The 16,942-nt window shown below is 48.5% G+C and overlaps 1 protein-coding gene across 2 annotated transcripts in view; it reads left to right on the top strand.

Annotated features, from left to right (window-relative positions):
• The first annotated feature begins 6,434 nt into the window (after positions 1-6,434).
• Positions 6,435-16,942, top strand: part of IGF1R (insulin like growth factor 1 receptor) — a 195,791-nt gene continuing 185,283 nt past the window's right edge. For both annotated transcript variants that reach the window (XM_063314540.1, XM_063314539.1), the window contains exon 1: positions 6,435-6,632. In XM_063314540.1, coding sequence (XP_063170610.1) covers positions 6,539-6,632 — 94 coding nt within the window. In that variant the 5' untranslated portion in view covers positions 6,435-6,538. The remainder of the gene's footprint in view (positions 6,633-16,942) is intronic.

The raw sequence follows: 16,942 nt of genomic DNA, 5'->3' as shown, positions 1-16,942 counted from the left end.
GGAATGATGGAGACAATATCCTAATGTCAATATTTAAGAAAGATGAATTTGACACTTCTATATAGAATAGGGAAAGGGAGCACCACCTTGTTCTTCATCTCAGGTACAAAAATGTCTTGCTTTGACCCTGCCAAATTCTGCTACAACTCCACTTACTGGGAACCATCAAGAGAGTTTAGAAATGAGCCTCTGATTTCTTGTCTCTGTTGGTCTAGGCCTTCAAGTAGACTTCCACAGCAGACGTTCCCTGTAGCTGATGTCCTGTGAATGGACTTTTCAGATCGAGGAGGGCAACATCCTCTATCAGGCCTTTCAATCTAGGCTGGCCTGGTAAACTGAGCATCTTGGCTTACTGGTTGAATTTGCATGACATGCTGAGCTAAAATGGGATTGGCTAGTTTGGGGCTAAATATGTGGTGTGAACAGATCTGTACAACTCTTTACGCTTCAGTGCTCTAGGAGCACACCAGTAATGGAGCTAATTCGGTAATTTAACATGCTGTGCACACTCGCTCTCTGGCTTACTCTGCATGTCCTTTGCTTCACACCTGTACCGTCCTGCGGCTTTGTCTGCACAATGTGCTGATCCGTGACTGAGCTCAGTATAGTTGGTTGAATAAGGCACAATTCACTTGGTTCGTCCAACACTCGAAGCCACAGATCTTGATTTACAGTCTGAGGGAGCTGAAGAGGCACTAAATGAGCAAACCATGTTTTGGCATTCGTGTCAAGTGATCCTAGCCAGTTTCAAGCTTTGTATTACATCTTTGGCTTCTCCTGAACTTCCTGTTTCTGCCTGGTATCACACACAGGCTAATCTGGTTCTAGCCTTCAACTGTCCCCCTGCTAGCTCTATCCATAGTCCGTCTGGTTCTGCCTATAATTTGCAGGATGCCGTCATAATTCAACCTTGCATGCGTCGTTCTGGCTCTGCCTTTGGCTCCAGTCTATTCTCTGGCCTGAAGATTTCCCTAGAGTTCCTTAACTCTGTTCTCCTGGTCCTGCTGAGATAGCTGGTATTGTTGTGTATTGTTAATATAGGTAATCCTCCTTTAGCAACCACAATTGGGACTGGCAACTTGGCCGTTAAGCGAAGTGGTCCCTAAGTGAAACCATGACTGTGCTTATGACCTGACTTCAGTTTTCTTTTGCTTTACAGACCGGTGAAGGTCGTAAATGCAAGATTGGTCGCGAAGTTACTTTTTCATCACCATCGTAACTAAGAATGGTCGCTAAAAGAGGCAGTCAATAAATGAGGACTACCTGTATTTGAGGGACGCGGTGGCGCTGCGGGTTAAACCGCTGAGCTGTCGATCGGAAGGTTGGCGGTTCGAAACCGCGCGGCGGGGTGAGCTCCCGTTGCTCGTCCCAGCTCCTGATCACCTAGCAGTTCGAAAACATGCAAATGTGAGTAGATCAATAGGTACCGCTTCGGCGGGAAGGTAACGGCGTTCCGTGAGTCATGCCGGCCACATGACCCGGAAGTGTCTATGACAACGCCGGCTCCAAGGCTTTGAAACGGAGATGAGCACCGCCCCCTAGAGTCGGACACGACTGGACTTTACGTCAAGGGAAACCTTTACCTTTACCTTACCTGTATTTATTTATAGGTCCAAAGTAGAGAACCTGTCAGAAAAAAAGAAAAACCGATGCCACACTTATAGTTGAAATTTTATTTAAATAAACTGTAATTATAGTCAAGTCTATAAATGAGAGCTCCCAAGGGCTCTTAGGAAGTTTCAAAATGGCTTTTGCTTATAGTTCCTCCTAAGAACCTTCGGTACAGATTGTGGTGTCCCCCCCCCCCCCATTTTATCCTCACAACAACCTGCTTGAGGTAAGGCTGAATGACAAAATGGATCCCTCTTATATCCACCTCGGGAGAGATTTAAAATTTAATCTGGCTGCAAAGATCTGAAACACAGCTATCCTGCTATGCGTATTTCGTACACAAAGACACCCGATGAAAGATTGGTCAGTCAACCATGTTGGGATGAAGGCCAGGGCTCTCCCCAGTTACAGCACAATTCTTCTTCATTCAGAGGGAAGTATAAAATGATCTCAATTGTACAGATAAGTTCACACAATTTAAGGTTCTTTTATGTGAAGTATCGAAGCCAAACAAAATCCCTGTGTATAAAAAGTAGTTACCAGGCAGAAGACTAATGATACATTCTTAGATTCCACCTAATTTTGGATCCTTAGATGTTGGAGAACCTCCATGATCCCCAGCCCCATGGCTGAAGCAATGGGACATAGTTCAATATTTATTTGGGAACTATCCTATCTTCACATGCTACTCATCTGGAGGTTTTAACAGGAAATGATACTCCATTGCAGTGTTCCTCAACCTCGGCAGCTTGAAGATGGGTGGACTTCAACTCCCAGAATTCCCCAGCTGTGCTGGCTGGGGAATTCTGGGAGTTGAAGTCCACCCATCTTCAAGCTGCTGAGGTTGAGGAACACTGCTCCATTGCATCACTGCCGGAATCTCTCACTCACCAATGCAAAAGCAATGGCCGATATTCCACCCACAGTAGCCAAGCCATCTTTCCAGCCTTCGCTTATATAGCACATCTGCAAACAAAGCCATTTCTAAGCTGCACCCTTTCCGCTGCCGCATACCTCTACAGTTGTTTCTTCATTTAAATTTTTTTTAAAAAGCACAACAAACGTTCAGTGACTTTTTCATCATAGAGAATCACTGGGAAGGATGTTGAACTGCTGGGATTTCCAGAGAATTCTAGAGAAATGGGAGATGCCTTTTTTGAAACCCGCCGGCATTGTAAAATGCTAACCAATGCCAGGAATGCTGGATAAATACAGCCATAAACTTGCCACCTCTGCTGCTTGCTAACAAGGCAGAAAGTGACTTACAATTTGAAATAATAAGCTTAACCATCCTCAATCCGCATGGCTATCGGTGAAGTGCTGTTCCCATTCAGTTGCTTAACAAAATCTGCAGATCTCAGCTTGCCTCATTGATTATTGTGTTTTAACTTAGTGTTCTTGGCACATGGATCATGCCCAACCTTCTTCCTTTCTCTACCCTTTTGTGACTACAATGTTACTCGGCTGGCAGTGTGTGAGTGGTCCGTTTTTCCAAGACCAGCTGTAAGGAGCGAACATAAGCAACACACAAGAGGGAATGCAGGGGGAAACCTGATGTCACCTCCATGGCTATGGAGTCTCAAAATACTTTTCAAGAGTATGTTTTACAGCATGTGAAGTTAAGATTTACAGGTTACCCGGGGGTATTAATAGTACAGCACAATACACAATACTTTCAAGCTACACATTTGTTTCACCATTTGCATTATAGACTTTTCCTCCCCACTTTGGGGAGTGAGCACAGCAAGATTTCAGACTAATTTTTCATATGCATCCGTTGGAATGAGCAAAGGACGTTCAACTCACAAAGTGGTACAGACAGCTAAGCCATCTTTATTTAACCGTGGCTTACTGAACAAACCACACTTGACTGGATTTCAAGCCAAGCAAAAACCCAACGCACCATCTCAAGAACGTTCTGTATAAACCAGGCCTGTGTTTCTTGACTCCCCATTTGTCTTTCAATCCCATTAGCCATTGATTTTATTGAAATTGTTAACGAAGATTTGTACATTTCAAAGCTGCACAGAACGAACCGGCAGCCAGAAACTGTTTCTTTGGATTGCACGAGCGTCTACTTGACTTGCTTTAATATGCAGATGCTACTGATGGATATCTCCAGCTGCACATTTTATAAGGAATCAGTTGAATAACCCTATCAAGTGAAATGGATTAAAACTGATTTGGTCTGCATAAATTCCACACAGGAAAAAAAATACTTTTTTTTAAAGCATTTCTGCTTTGTGTCGGCTATCATGTCAGAAGAGGCATTCCTCACTCTTTGGGGTGTCTCTTCTGGCTGCAATTATTTTGCTAAACACTGGCTGGTCAATTAATAAGACACTTCACAGGTGTTCATTTTTAATCTCCCAGCCAATTTAGCAAGACTTGTTTGGGGGGCTACCTATAGAATTGTGCCACTCAGCCACAAAATCCTGCTTTCAGTTGTGTTGTTACCTCACAGGTTGTGAAGATCTGTGTTTGTCAAGCCACCTGCTGTTCTGAATATTACGGATAACCAGTAACTTCTTAGTCTTTCACTTCACTCCTTGAAGGTTCAGGCAAGTAGAGGTTTATTGGCCTTTACATTTAAATCCCTTGATGGTGGGTGGGTGGCTGGGGGCAGTGGGAGAATACAAGGTCACTTAACACCTGAAAGAGAAATGTAACTTCTTTGTGGCTTCAGATTTGGATAAACTGTGGATAAACCACACACAAACCAGGTCAATGTATTGCTAGTAGACTGGGTGAGTTCACAAAAGCTGGTTGCCTTCACGTGTGCTCGTCAGGTTGAGTTTTAATCTTGGTTTCCCACCTAAAGTCAACAGAGCCACCCTCATTAGTTTGTAACTGGTGTTGCTGGAACCCAAACAACTGGATGGGGAGGGGGTCTGCGCATCCGGCCAGCCAGGAAAGGAGCAGTTACTGGCCTGGCGAACCGATGGAAGTGGCCGCCCAACCAGCCGTGCTTGCTGAGCTGCGTTCACACGACACGTGAAACCTCGTTGGATCGAAGGCATCGGACGGGCTGGCTTGACATGCCTCGCTCCGCTTTTACCGTCCCCCCGAGCTGGGTCTGTCCAACGCGCCAAACCGGTCTCCAACCCACCGCATTCCGGTGGAGCGGGTTGCGTGGCCCAGGGCTGCCGGGCCGGCGTGCCCCGACTCGCGTCGTTGCCCAAGAGTCGCCGCCTCCGCCGCCGTGCAGGCGCGCTCGGCTCCCCGCGCCCCCGGAGGCTCCGTTCCCAGGCGCCCGACCTTCCCGGGCTCCTGCTCTTATCCCGGGCTTGCCCGGGCCCCGCGGCAGACCCGGGGGCCGCCTCTCCACTCGCGCGCCGCCGCTCCGCGCCTCTCTATCTTTATTCCTCTCTTCGCCGCCGCCCCCCGCCTCCCTCCCTCCCCGCCGCTTCGGGGCGTCCCGGGAGCAGCCGGCAGCCCCGAGGACGCCGAGCCGCCGCCGCGGCGAGCCCGGCGCGGTCGCCCCGCTGGTGCAACCCGAGCCGCGCCAGGCAGCGAAGGCGCCTCCGCCGCCCTCCCCAGCGCGAGACCGGGCGGGGGGGGGAGGGACCGGCCGCGCGGCGCTGCTCCTTCCGCAGCGGCGACAGCAGGAGGAGGCCCCGCGCGCAGACCAGCCCGGAGGAGGCGGAGGAGGAGAGACGGGCGAGGGCCGCCGCCGCCGAATCCGCCGCCCGCGCTCGCCGCCCGCTCCGCAGCCGCGCCGGGAAGCCGCCGACAGGCGGCGGCTCGCGGGCTTTGTTCGCCGCCTGCGCGGCCCGCCGGCCCCGGGCCGCGCTCCTCCCCCCGGCCTCGGGCGCCTCCCCGCGCTCCGCCCGGGCTCGGCTGGAGAGCGGGGCTGCGTCCGAGCGGGACTCGCGGACGGCGCTCCGGGCCGCGGCAGGGGCGCGGCGGCGGCGGTGGGAGAAGGGCCTGCCCTCGCGCGGCGCCCCTCGGCGACGCTTTCGCCCCGCGGACGGCAGCAGCGCGGCGCCCGCGGAGAGCGGGCCGGGACGCGGCGGCCGGCGGGGCTCCCTCCGGGTCGCCTCCCCTTCGGAGGAGCCTGGGAAAAGGGGAGGGGGAGCGGGGAGGAGGCGGCGGCGGCGCGGGGGAAGCCTCGCCGTCCTCCCGCCCTCCATTCATCGCGGCGGCTCCGGATTTTGCCTCTCGCCGAGCCCCCGGCCGGAGACGGCGCAGGAAGCGGGCGGGAAGGCGGCCGCGGCGCGGTTGCGCGATCGCTTTAAGGCAGCCGCGGGGCTCCGGCCAAGTCGCAGCGGAGCAGCCCGCCGCCTCGGGAAGCCCGGTTTCCGCTCCCGCTCGGACTGAGGCGCTCGTGGCGCGCCTCCTCCCCCGGCCGGGCCGGCCTCGCTGCGAGCCCGCGGTGCCCGGAGAGGCGCCGGGCCCCGCGCCCGCCAGCCCTGCCCCGGGGGCGCGTTCGGTAGAGGGAGCCGGGCCGGGCCGAGCCAACATGGAGGTCGAGGATGCGGATCGCTCGCCCCGGCGCGCTGCGTGCGGGCTGCCCCCGGAGGCGAGCAGGCGGCGCTGAGCCTGCCCCGGCCTCGCGCCGTAGCCGGAGGAGGAGAAGGCGGCGGCGGCGGCGGCGGCTCGGGAGCCTCCTGGCGAGCCCCCGACCGGGCTTGGACCCCCCCGCGCCGCTCCGCGTCCCCCGAGGGGGCCCGAGAGAGTCCCCTCCTCAAAGCAGGCCGCCTCTTCCTCGGAGCCGGAGAGAGGAACCGCCGGCCGCTTTCCTCCCATCTGCCGTCCCCGTCGGCGGGTGGGCTTTTTGGAAGGGGAGGGGTTGCAAGCTCCCCCCTCCCCGGTGTTGTTGTTGTTGTTGTTTGCTTGTCCCCGGAAGGGGCGAAGACCCAGGACTGAATTGCTGGAATTCTTCGAAGGCCATTTTGATCCCAATCACTAACCACCAAACAGAGGAATGAAGCCTGGCGTTGGAGGGGGGTCCCTGGCCTTATCGAGGGGGCTCCTGGTGGTCTTGGTAGCGCTTTGCCTGCGGCCAGGAAATGGAAGAAGTGAGTATTTGGGAAGCGGGGAGGGGGAGGGAGCGGGCCCGTCCGGGCGTTAGTCGGGGGGGCGGTGCGGTCGGTGCCCTCCTGCCGAGGCCGCGGGAGATGGGGGGCTGCGCCGGCGGGCTTCCCGGTGGGAGCGGGCTCCCGAAAGCGTGCCGGGGCGCCGCTCGGCCGGCGGCGTCCGCTGCCCTCGGGAGGGAGGCCGGCGGGTTCCTCCCTTTTCAGCGGACGGGCTGCAGAGCTGGGCATTCCCGGCCTCGCCAGCCCCCGGGTCTCCCGCGACCCTCCTTTCCAGCCTCGCGCAACTCGCGGCGGGCACTGACACGCCGCCCCCCGCGAGCCGCCCAGAGGGGCGGCTTTGGCTCCAGGCTTGGCAGCGAGGCGTGCCCGCCGCCCGCTGCAACCGGCTCGGCTTTCTCTTCTTCCCGGGGGCGGCTCGGAGACGCCCGGCGAGCCAGCCGTTGCGTAAACAAGGAGAGCCGCGCCGGGACCCGGAGCGCTGCGCCCGCCGGCGGGCGACCCTGGAGGGCCGGCGGCTGAGCCCTCCGGAGGCCGGGGCGGCGAGCCTGCTTTGGAGAGCCCCCCGCCTTGTTGGTTGGTTTTTGCGGGGGCTCTTTTGTGTCGGAAGGGGCGCACGTTTGGCGGGGAGCGCGCGCCCCGGCCGGTGCGGGGAAGCCTCTCTTGCAGACAAAGATTTGGGAGGGGGGGCCTTTCTGGGTGAGATGGGCCGTAGGTGTTGGGGGGAATCTCTTAAAAACACAACCCCCCCCGCTTTGGTTCCCTCTGTGCAAAGGGTAAATGCGGGAGAAAGGAAGGATGCCTTTATATAACCCTCCGTGTATTTATATAAAGATGTGTAAGTTGCAATTAAAATGTTACTCAGTGAATACTCACCGTCCACGGTCTGTGGCTCGTAAAAATAGGCAGGCGATGGATGCCTCTTTGTCCTCCTTTCTTTTTCACTGAAATGTTCTGATTTTTTTTTTTTTTGAAAGACAAAGGGGGAGGGGGAGAAAGAGAATTGGGCAGGGCCCTCTTTGGTGCAATTCCTGAAGCTCTGCCCTTGGACAGCTGGAGTCTTCCTGCTTGGGCAGAAGGTGTGGGTGGGAGAAAATACAGCATGACCTCCGTGTAAATGGGGTGGCGGGGCAGAGGGGAAGAACTTGCTTTGATGGCTTGTGAATCAGTAAAATGGGTGGAGAAGGCTACACCCTCCAGATTGTCTGGGGTGATCCTGCCCTTCCCTTAGTGCAGACCTCTCCTTGTATAGAGGGAAAAAGAAGACACAGTCAGGTTCAATAACGTGTTTTGTGTGTGAGTGTGGCTTGTTGAGTTTTGTGGAGAAAGCAGTTTCACATTTGGATTTTTGAGAAGCCTAAACCCAGTTCCAGCTATGTTTGTCCTTAGGGACAATGCCTCCATCACTTCGTTTTGGGATTACAAGGTCAAAATGTGGGTCGTACATCAAATTTCTAAAAGGTTTTGTCGCACCTCATCTTCCAAACACACTCTCCCCGTGGGAATAGCAGGGGATCTCTCGGCCCGTTTGGTGTTTTTCTGTCCAGGTTTAATCTTTGACTGCACGTAAGGATTTGGGCCGGGGTGGGGGTTGAAGAAATGGCAAAACTTTAATCCATTTAGAGGTGGAGTAAAATGAGAAAGAGGCAAGTAAACAAACAGTGCAGACAGTGGTGTCCAGGTCTACTTAGAAACCCCACTGATTTCAGCGAGTAACAGTGTACTGATGCATAAAAAAGAATATCCTGCTGGGTGTAGTTCTTTTAAAGTACAGCATGTGCATAAAATGGCATTTTATTTGCTGTTGTTATTGATCTAGTTATCCATTGTTTTCTTAACAATTGCACTGCCAGCAGAAAAAAACAGGCTTTACATTACTATATTTAAATATTCACTGATCAGTAAAAAAAAAAAATTCAATCAGAGTGGATTGTTTGGGAGTGAATCAGTTTTTGCAGCTGATGAAAAGAATGAGAAAGCTTTGGCTTGCTAATTTGTTTTGTGACTTTAAGGAAAAAATAATCCCTTGAAAAGATGCCCCCCATGGTCCATGGTACATTACTCTCCCTCATTGTAACAGAAGGAACATCTAGTCTTAATTTTATGTGGGTTTTTTTTTTTAATACATAGAACTTGTCATGGCACAACTTGCTCTTCCATTTTCGGTCATAAGAAGTCATGCATTCCTAAATAGGAATACACAAGAGTTGGAACCAAGATAGTATGGGAAGGCTGTCTGCGTGATCTTCAGTTAATATAGTTTTGAAATCTGCGGCATGATTGGTAGGTAAAATAGTAATTAGGATGTCAATTGGAAAAGGGGGGAACTTGGCTTGGCCCTTATGGAAGAGGTGTCCCTGTTGGGGAGTGAATTTCCATCAGAGGTTTGGTCAGCAATGCTTTGCAGGCCTTCAAGAAAATCCTCAAAACTCACTGACTTGGTCTTGACCCTCCCTTGTGATTTTGGGGTGTGGATTTTACATGCCGTTGTCAGATGTCATCTTTTGTTGAATTGTTTCCTTCCTTCCCTTGGGCTGGCAGCAGTGTTTACGGCTGAAAATAATTTTCAATAGAATAATACAATGTGTGAAAGCCTGTTCTGCTGGGAAGTTTGAGGGCAGGTATCGTGAATGGATTCAAATGGAAAACACGATTTTTGCATGAGGTGGGTTTTCTTTGTGCTGTAGAGTGTATTTTTATTTTTTGTGTGTGAGTGTGGCTTGTTGAGTTTTGTGGAGAAAGCAGCTTTCACATTTGGACTTTTGAGAAGCCTAAACCCAGTTCCAGTGATGTTTGTCCTTAGGGACAATGCCTCCGTTGGCTTGGCCCTTAAGGGAGCGGTGTAGAAAGGTGGTTGCTGTTGCAGAAAGAGCAGAACCAGTCTTCCCATGCCCTTATGAAGTTACCTATATAGTCTGGTTGGCATCTAAGCCCATCTTCTCCCTTGTTTTATTGAGTGGTGAGGCTTCTATGTGGGGAAGCTAAGTTGCTGGTGGTTTGGTGCCCTAAAATAGTGTTGTTTTAATAGACCGTGTTTCGGCTCCTCCGTGTTAGATCTCTATCTCTGGACACTTAGTAAAATCCTTATAGCTGTAATTGTGTGTGCATGTGTATAGTATCAACATCAATATCTCTTAATGCACTTGCTGATAAAGCAAACATGGTTATTCTGGGAGAGAAGATCAGGTAATTCCCTGCGTAATTTAGATACCGGCATGTAAAATGGTTTTGCCACTAAAATAATTGTTTTACCTTTCAGGAATCTAAATGATAGAGGGACTGAGGATTTCTTTGTAAAACAGCTGGAGAGGGCTCTGCCAAGAGATACAATCAGCAGTGAACTCTTTTTCCTGGGAAATCAGGCCTGCTGTCTTCAGTTTGCAAACCAGTGATTGTTTGGGTTTAACTTTGGATGCTGCAAAATGGTTTGGTACCTTAGGACAGGATAGCTCATGGTTTGTTGTGGATGTTTGTTAAGAAACTAGCATTGAGGATGTCAGGGCTTAAATTTCAGGGGCAAGTACTATTAGCAAGGAATCAGTGGGTGCCTTTATCCTAGCACATGGTGAAAAATGACATTAAGAATCTGCTCTAGATACTACGGTGCAAAAGCATGCAAATAATTGAGTGCAAGAGAGGATGTAGTAAACAATCTCAGATAGAGCAGCCAGCAAGGCATGAAGGAACTGGCATGTCGTAAGAATTTGAGAATTTCTGCAGCTCTATACCATAGTCATGGGATTAAGCCACATCTTTCCCATGATTCTCTCTGGTTGGTAAATCCTGATTGTGGAGTCCTTGGTGCTCATTGAGCCTTGTCCCTTTCTTGCAGACGCTTCAGTGCCAGACCTGGGTTGATTCCTGTTATTTCCTGGTTCCCGTTATTTAGAGTCAGAATATAAGGGCTGGGTTGAGCTGAAATAAATAGAACTGCTAAATAAAATAACACTTTTCAAATAATCAGCAGGCTAGATTTACAGGTGGATTTATTTTAAAAAAATTAATTATGTATTATTCTCCCACTTTTCCCACTTAAAAGCATTGAAAGCAGCTTTAAGTAGACTTAACTGGGCTATAGCATTAGATTTGATGATCTGTTCTTAAATGGATGTAATTGTTGACATCATCCATGATTAACTTGACCATGGTTTATGAAAACAACCCAGGAGGTTGGGTTTGCAGGGTGCACTGAACCTTAAATCAATGATTAAATCAATGATTAAATTAATCATATGGAATAGAATGCTGATGCTAGGGAGAGTGGAAGGCAAAAGGAAGAGGGGCCGACCAAGGGCAAGGTGGATGGATGATATTCTAGAGGTGACGGACTCGTCCCTGGGGGAGCTGGGGGTGTTGACGACCGACAGGAAGCTCTGGCGTGGGCTGGTCCATGAAGTCACAAGGAGTCGGAAGCGACTAAACGAATAAACAACAACATGGAATAGAATGAATTTGCCCACTGTACCTAAGTTAAATTGTGCTTGGCTGGTTTATGGTGGAGCAAAAAGTACCTGAGCTATTGTATAGAACTTGAACAGAAAAAGGGATCTTGTTGATTCTTTTTTCAGTACTTCCAACTGCGTTATATTTCCTTTGAATCATGCTCACCTATGATGAGTACATGGATATTTCCATGTAGTTTCCCTGGCAATAATAGGGAAATGTTTTGGAATTTTCTTTGGAATTTTTTTTCCTAATTCCAAGTCTAATGTGCAGTCTTGGAGTTTCTTAACAACATCCCATCCCAATACTAACTAGGTCAAATTCTGCTTGGTTTTTCCTGAAGTCAGCTAAAGGGTACTTGGGACTATAGCTTTCATTATCATTGTTCATGCTACTTGGGTAATAGCTGCCTAAAATATTTGGAAGCTACTAGGTTGACTTCCACTTAAAGAAGTGTCAGCACAGAAGAATTACTAGTTGACATTTACCTGTATTAGATACTGTCTCTCCTAAAAGAGGAGGATGCTTCATGTAAGCAATTCTTCATGGCTAAAATGATCAGACTGATACCTGTTTAACAAACCATGCTCTGAAAGCGTTGGATTTATTCTGAATTGTTGCTGGATTTGTTTGTTCATCGGCTCACTTCTTAGCTCTTTCATTTACCTTCACTTGTTCGGCTGGGGCATCTTCAAATGATGATGTTTTGCTGAATACAGGGATCTATTTTCTGAACTGTCCCCATGTAGACCATCTTTATTCTTTAGGATAGCTTTTTAAGTTGATTTGAAATCAGAACCTAGGAAGAAACAAGTGAACAACGTCCTATGTAGAAGGCTTTTAGGTTTACATCTCATCATCTTTGGATTTAATTAACAAAATAGTACTTAGGCTTATAAAGCCTGAACCCAAACGTTACTATTTTCTTTCAAAAGCCAGTGCAAGTTTAAAGCCAGACTCTTATCTCAGGAAATGCACAATACATCGCTGATTTCTGCTGAGGGTGGCTTAGGGTTTCAGCAGTGCTGAAGTAAGTACTTTGCAATTGTTCCTAAACATGTTATGATCAGGTATGTACTTCTGAAATGAATTGGGAATTTCTTTTAATTATATGCTTAGGATCAAAATGGATGTTTCTAGAAGCGTAATTACTGATCATCTGAAAGTTCTTAATCGAAAGGAGTGGGAGGATACAACCTTGCTGCAGTTCTGGAGGGAGGAATATTGCAAATGCAGGTTTCACTCAGTTGATCCATTTTAGGTGGGGAAAATGTGTTTGCCCAACCTGTCTCCTTAACTCTTTACGAACAGTGGAGGACCCCAAGAGAGGCTTAGCCAAATGAATTGTAAAATTCACAAAATCAGCGACCTGTCCTTTGGTTACACAGAGAATGAAAATACCAGTTTCATCATCAAGATCATAAATACTGAGAGCTGGAATGTTCTTTACTATTTCATCATATTAAGACACTTCCTTAAAAGAACAGTAGTACTGAAGACCTTTCAAAACATTCTTGTGGCTATGGCTTTTGAGGTAATATTTCTTAAGAAAAGATCTTAGAACTGTTTGTTGTCATCTTGGCCAGTAGCAGTTAAGGGAAGTGTTTTTGCACTGAATTCAGTGAGATGGACCCAAACGCATTTTGCTGGTGTCATTTAAGAAGCTTTTCAGCACATGTGTGATTCTTGGCTTATTCTCTAAGAAGCATGTTGGGGATTGCAATTCGGATAGCACAAAAGTAACCCACGGGCTTTTGAGTAGGCCAAGCAATAATTTCTAAGAGCGTTAGCAAAGGTAAAAGTATTTTGAATGCAGAAAAATGTTCTGAGAATTTTAAGGGTATGGAGACTTTGAGAGTCTTGTGTTTATTTAGAGGGAAATTCCATTGGGAATCACTGCTAAAGGATGGGAGCCATACCTTCTTAAATGTAGAAAAGAGAAGTGCTTTGGGTAAGTTTGGCAAATTTTTCCAGAGGTGAAAAATGCTTTCTAAAATAATTGCTGTGGATGTTGTAGGAAGCCTGGAACTGAATTCATTTGTTTTATTGTTGTGGACATAGATAAAGATAATACGCTCTGTTTACAAAATCTGCAGAGACTGCATTTGCTGGCATGAGTGACGTGGTCTAAATGTGCGATAGAATTACAGTCAGTTGCGGAGTTCGTAATTTGTTGTAAGCTGTCATATGATAGGTTTAGTTTTAGCTTAGCTTGTTTGGCAGACAGGCAAAGCTGAAACAGTTTGCAAATCATCACATATGACTCAATGTGTTGTGTGAACCTGACTAGGGTTTTAGTAAGAGCCTGTTGGGAGGGGAAAGGTGTATGAGAGAACACATATAGTAAGTGGTTAAGGCGATGGGCTAGAAACCAGGTGGCTGTGAGTTCTAGTCCTGCCTTAGGCACGAAAGCCGGCTGGGTGACCTTAGGCCAGTCCCCCTCTCTCAGCCCAAGAGCCAATCGGGCATCGTAGGAGCGTTCTAGTCCCGCCTTAGGCACAAAAGCCGGCTGGGTGCCCTTGGGCCAGTCCCTCTCTCTCAGCCCAAGAGCCAATCAGGCATAGTAGGAGAGTTCTAGTCCCGCCTTAGGCACAAAAGCCGGCTGGGTGCCCTTGGGCCAGTCCCTCCCTCTCAGCCCAAGAGCCAATCAGGCGTGGTATGAGAGTTCTAGTCCCGCCTCAGGCACGAAAGCCGGCTGGGTGCCCTTGGCCCAATCCCTGCCTCTCAGCCCAAGAGCCAATCAGGCGTAGTAGGAGAGTTCTAGTCCCGCCTTAGGTACGAAAGCCGGCTGGGTGCCCTTGGGCCACTCCCTCTCTCTCAGCCCAAGAGCCAATCAGGCATAGTAGGAGAGTTCTAGTCCCGCCTTAGGCACAAAAGCCGGCTGGGTGCCCTTGGGCCAGTCCCTCCCTCTCAGCCCAAGAGCCAATCAGGCGTGGTAGGAGAGTTCTAGTCCCGCCTTAGGCACGAAAGCCGGCTGGGTGCCCTTGGGCCAGTCCCTCTCTCTCAGCCCAAGAGCCAATCAGGCGTGGTAGGAGAGTTCTAGTCCCACCTTAGGCACGAAAGCCGGCTGGGTGCCCTTGGGCCAGTCCCTCTCTCTCAGTCCAAGAGCCAATCAGGCGTGGTAGGAGAGTTCTAGTCCCGCCTTAGGTACGAAAGCTGGCTGGGTGCCCTTGGGCCACTCCCTCTCTCTCAGCCCAAGAGCCAATCAGGCATAGTAGGAGAGTTCTAGTCCCGCCTTAGGCACAAAAGCCGGCTGGGTGCCCTTGGGCCAGTCCCTCCCTCTCAGCCCAAGAGCCAATCAGGCGTGGTAGGAGAGTTCTAGTCCCGCCTTAGGCACGAAAGCCGGCTGGGTGCCCTTGGGCCAGTCCCTCTCTCTCAGCCCAAGAGCCAATCAGGCGTGGTAGGAGAGTTCTAGTCCCACCTTAGGCACGAAAGCCGGCTGGGTGACCTTGGGCCAGTCCCTCTTTCTCAGCCTGAATCACCTCACAGGGTTGTTGTTGTGGGGAAAATAGGAGGAGGAAGGAGTATTTGGTATGTTCGCTGCCTTGAGTTGTTTATAAAAATAATAAAGGCGGGAATAAAATAAAATGAAAATAAAAAAAATAAATTTGAATCCAAAGAGTTGATTTACTATCATTAGGATAAAATATATCCCTATAAACATCCCTGTACATGCAGTCCTCACTTAATGACCATTTGTTTAGTGATGGTTCAGACTTATCATGGTGCTGAAAAAACTGACAACCAGTGCTCACACTTATGATTGTCACAGCATCCCCGTGGTTGCATGGTCACAATTTGGGTGCTTGGTGGTTGGTTCGCATGTATGACCATCATGCCACTCCATGGTCATAGGATCACCATTTTCGACCTTCCTGGCTGGCTTCTGGCAAGCAAAATCAATGGGGAACCATGTGATTTGCTTAATGACCATGTTGAGTTGCTTAATGACTGCTGCAAAAAAAGGTCGTAAAATTGGGTTGGATTTGCTTAATGACCGCTTCGCTTAGCAACTGAAATTCTGGTCTCAATTGTGGTTGTTAAGTGAGGAGTATCTGTAATACTCTGTGCTATGATTTGCTAAACAATAATATATTGAATACACCACGGCTGGTTCGGTTTATCTGATATATTGAATTATAAACCATGGCTTATGAATAACAGGTGGTTTAATGTAGTGTGCTAAGCACAAGCAAGTAAGAACACATGGTTTAGGGTGTTATGTGAACCTACCTTAAAAATTCAGGCAGCTGCTTTTCTGAAGATGCACAGGGTCACTTGCAGAGCAGGATGTAGAAACTGCTTTTAAAAGATCTTGTTAGAGTGGTGAATACTATTGATTTGTTTCTGTTTTAGCCATTGATTTTATTTTGTAAACCTTTTTTCAAACGTGGGGCATTAGCAGTTACTACAGCAGAACAACAGGACTGAATGTAACTATTTTTATTATTGTTAGATTTATATCCTGCCTTTATTTTGTACAGCTCAAGGTGACGTGCCTAATGCTCCAGCTCCTTATTTTTTCCACAACAACCACCCTGCGAGGTGGGTTGGACTGAGAGGGGGGGCTGGGAGAAAGCCACCCAGTCAGCTTTCATGCCTGAGGGAGGACTAGATCTTGCTGTCTCCCAGTTTCTAGTCCAGCTAGTCCACTGTTATAACCACCAGGAAAGATCTCAACAGGTAGTCCTTGCTTAACAACCGTTTGTTTAATGATGGTCTGAATTTACGATGGCCTCAGAAAAAGTGCTTTATGACCTGTACTCACGCTTACGACTGTCACACACCGTTGCGTCACCCCCGCAGTTCCCTGATCGCAATTTGGGCACTGGCAGCCAGCTCACACTTACGACCAGTTGCAGCCTGTGGTCATGTGATCATGATTTGCAACCTTTTTTTGCTGGTTTCTGTCAAAAAAAAAGGCCATTGGGGAAGCTGGACCCAGTGATTCACTTAACAACTGTCATAAAAATGATCATAAAATTGGTCATATGGTGACTCAAATACTGCACTGCTTAACAACCAATTTTCTGGTCCCTGTTGTGGCTGTTAAGTGAGGACTACCCGTATTTTGGATGAAGTTCATCTGGTAGTTTCATTTACCTAAATAGCTTTTGTTTTGAGTGGGTAATGACAATAACAAATCACAATATATATTTATATTGATTGTTTCCAGAAGATGCTGAATAGCTAACAATCCCAATTGCCAAGCCAAAAGCATACAAACCGTATTATAGCTTGGCATGCTACGTGACCCAGACCATCATGTTAAGCTATAAGGTGATACATGTTTTGTTTTATTTAGAGGCTTTGGGAATGTGTCCGTTAATTAAATGAATTGCGTGAACGCAGATATTTAAACAATCAACAAAATAGAAGAGAAGCCAAACAATTATTTTAAGCAACCAACCGAACAGTGGCAGTAAATAATAATACTAACATTTTAGTTACAGTCAGTCCAGAAGCCTTGCTCAGAGGGAAAAAAAATGCATAGTAAAACCTGGTTAATAAGAGCAGGGTGTTTTAGATTACCCATGTGTGGTGGTGGTCTTGGTAACATCATTAGTGTCCTGATCCTCCTCCTCCTCACGATGGCCCTGATGATCATGGCCTAGTTGGTCATGAAACGTCTGCAAGGCAACGACCAAGCTCAGAGAGCTCCAAGGACTCCAAGTTCAACCCTGAGCTACAGATGTTCTCTTCTATTAACCACAAAGATTATGTTCATTCACAATCACATCTAAGGATTTTTAGGCTGTGGAAAACAAGTTGCGAAGTGGTTTACGCTGAGAATAATTTAGATGACAGAATCCAAAAATAAAAAAAATGGCCTGGAGGTCTGAAATATTTTA

This window comes from Candoia aspera, chromosome 13 (genome assembly GCF_035149785.1).
Source record: "Candoia aspera isolate rCanAsp1 chromosome 13, rCanAsp1.hap2, whole genome shotgun sequence".
NCBI classification, from domain to species: domain Eukaryota; kingdom Metazoa; phylum Chordata; class Lepidosauria; order Squamata; family Boidae; genus Candoia; species Candoia aspera.
Note: the sequence above shows the minus strand (reverse complement) of the source record. Positions and strands in the feature narration are given on the sequence as shown.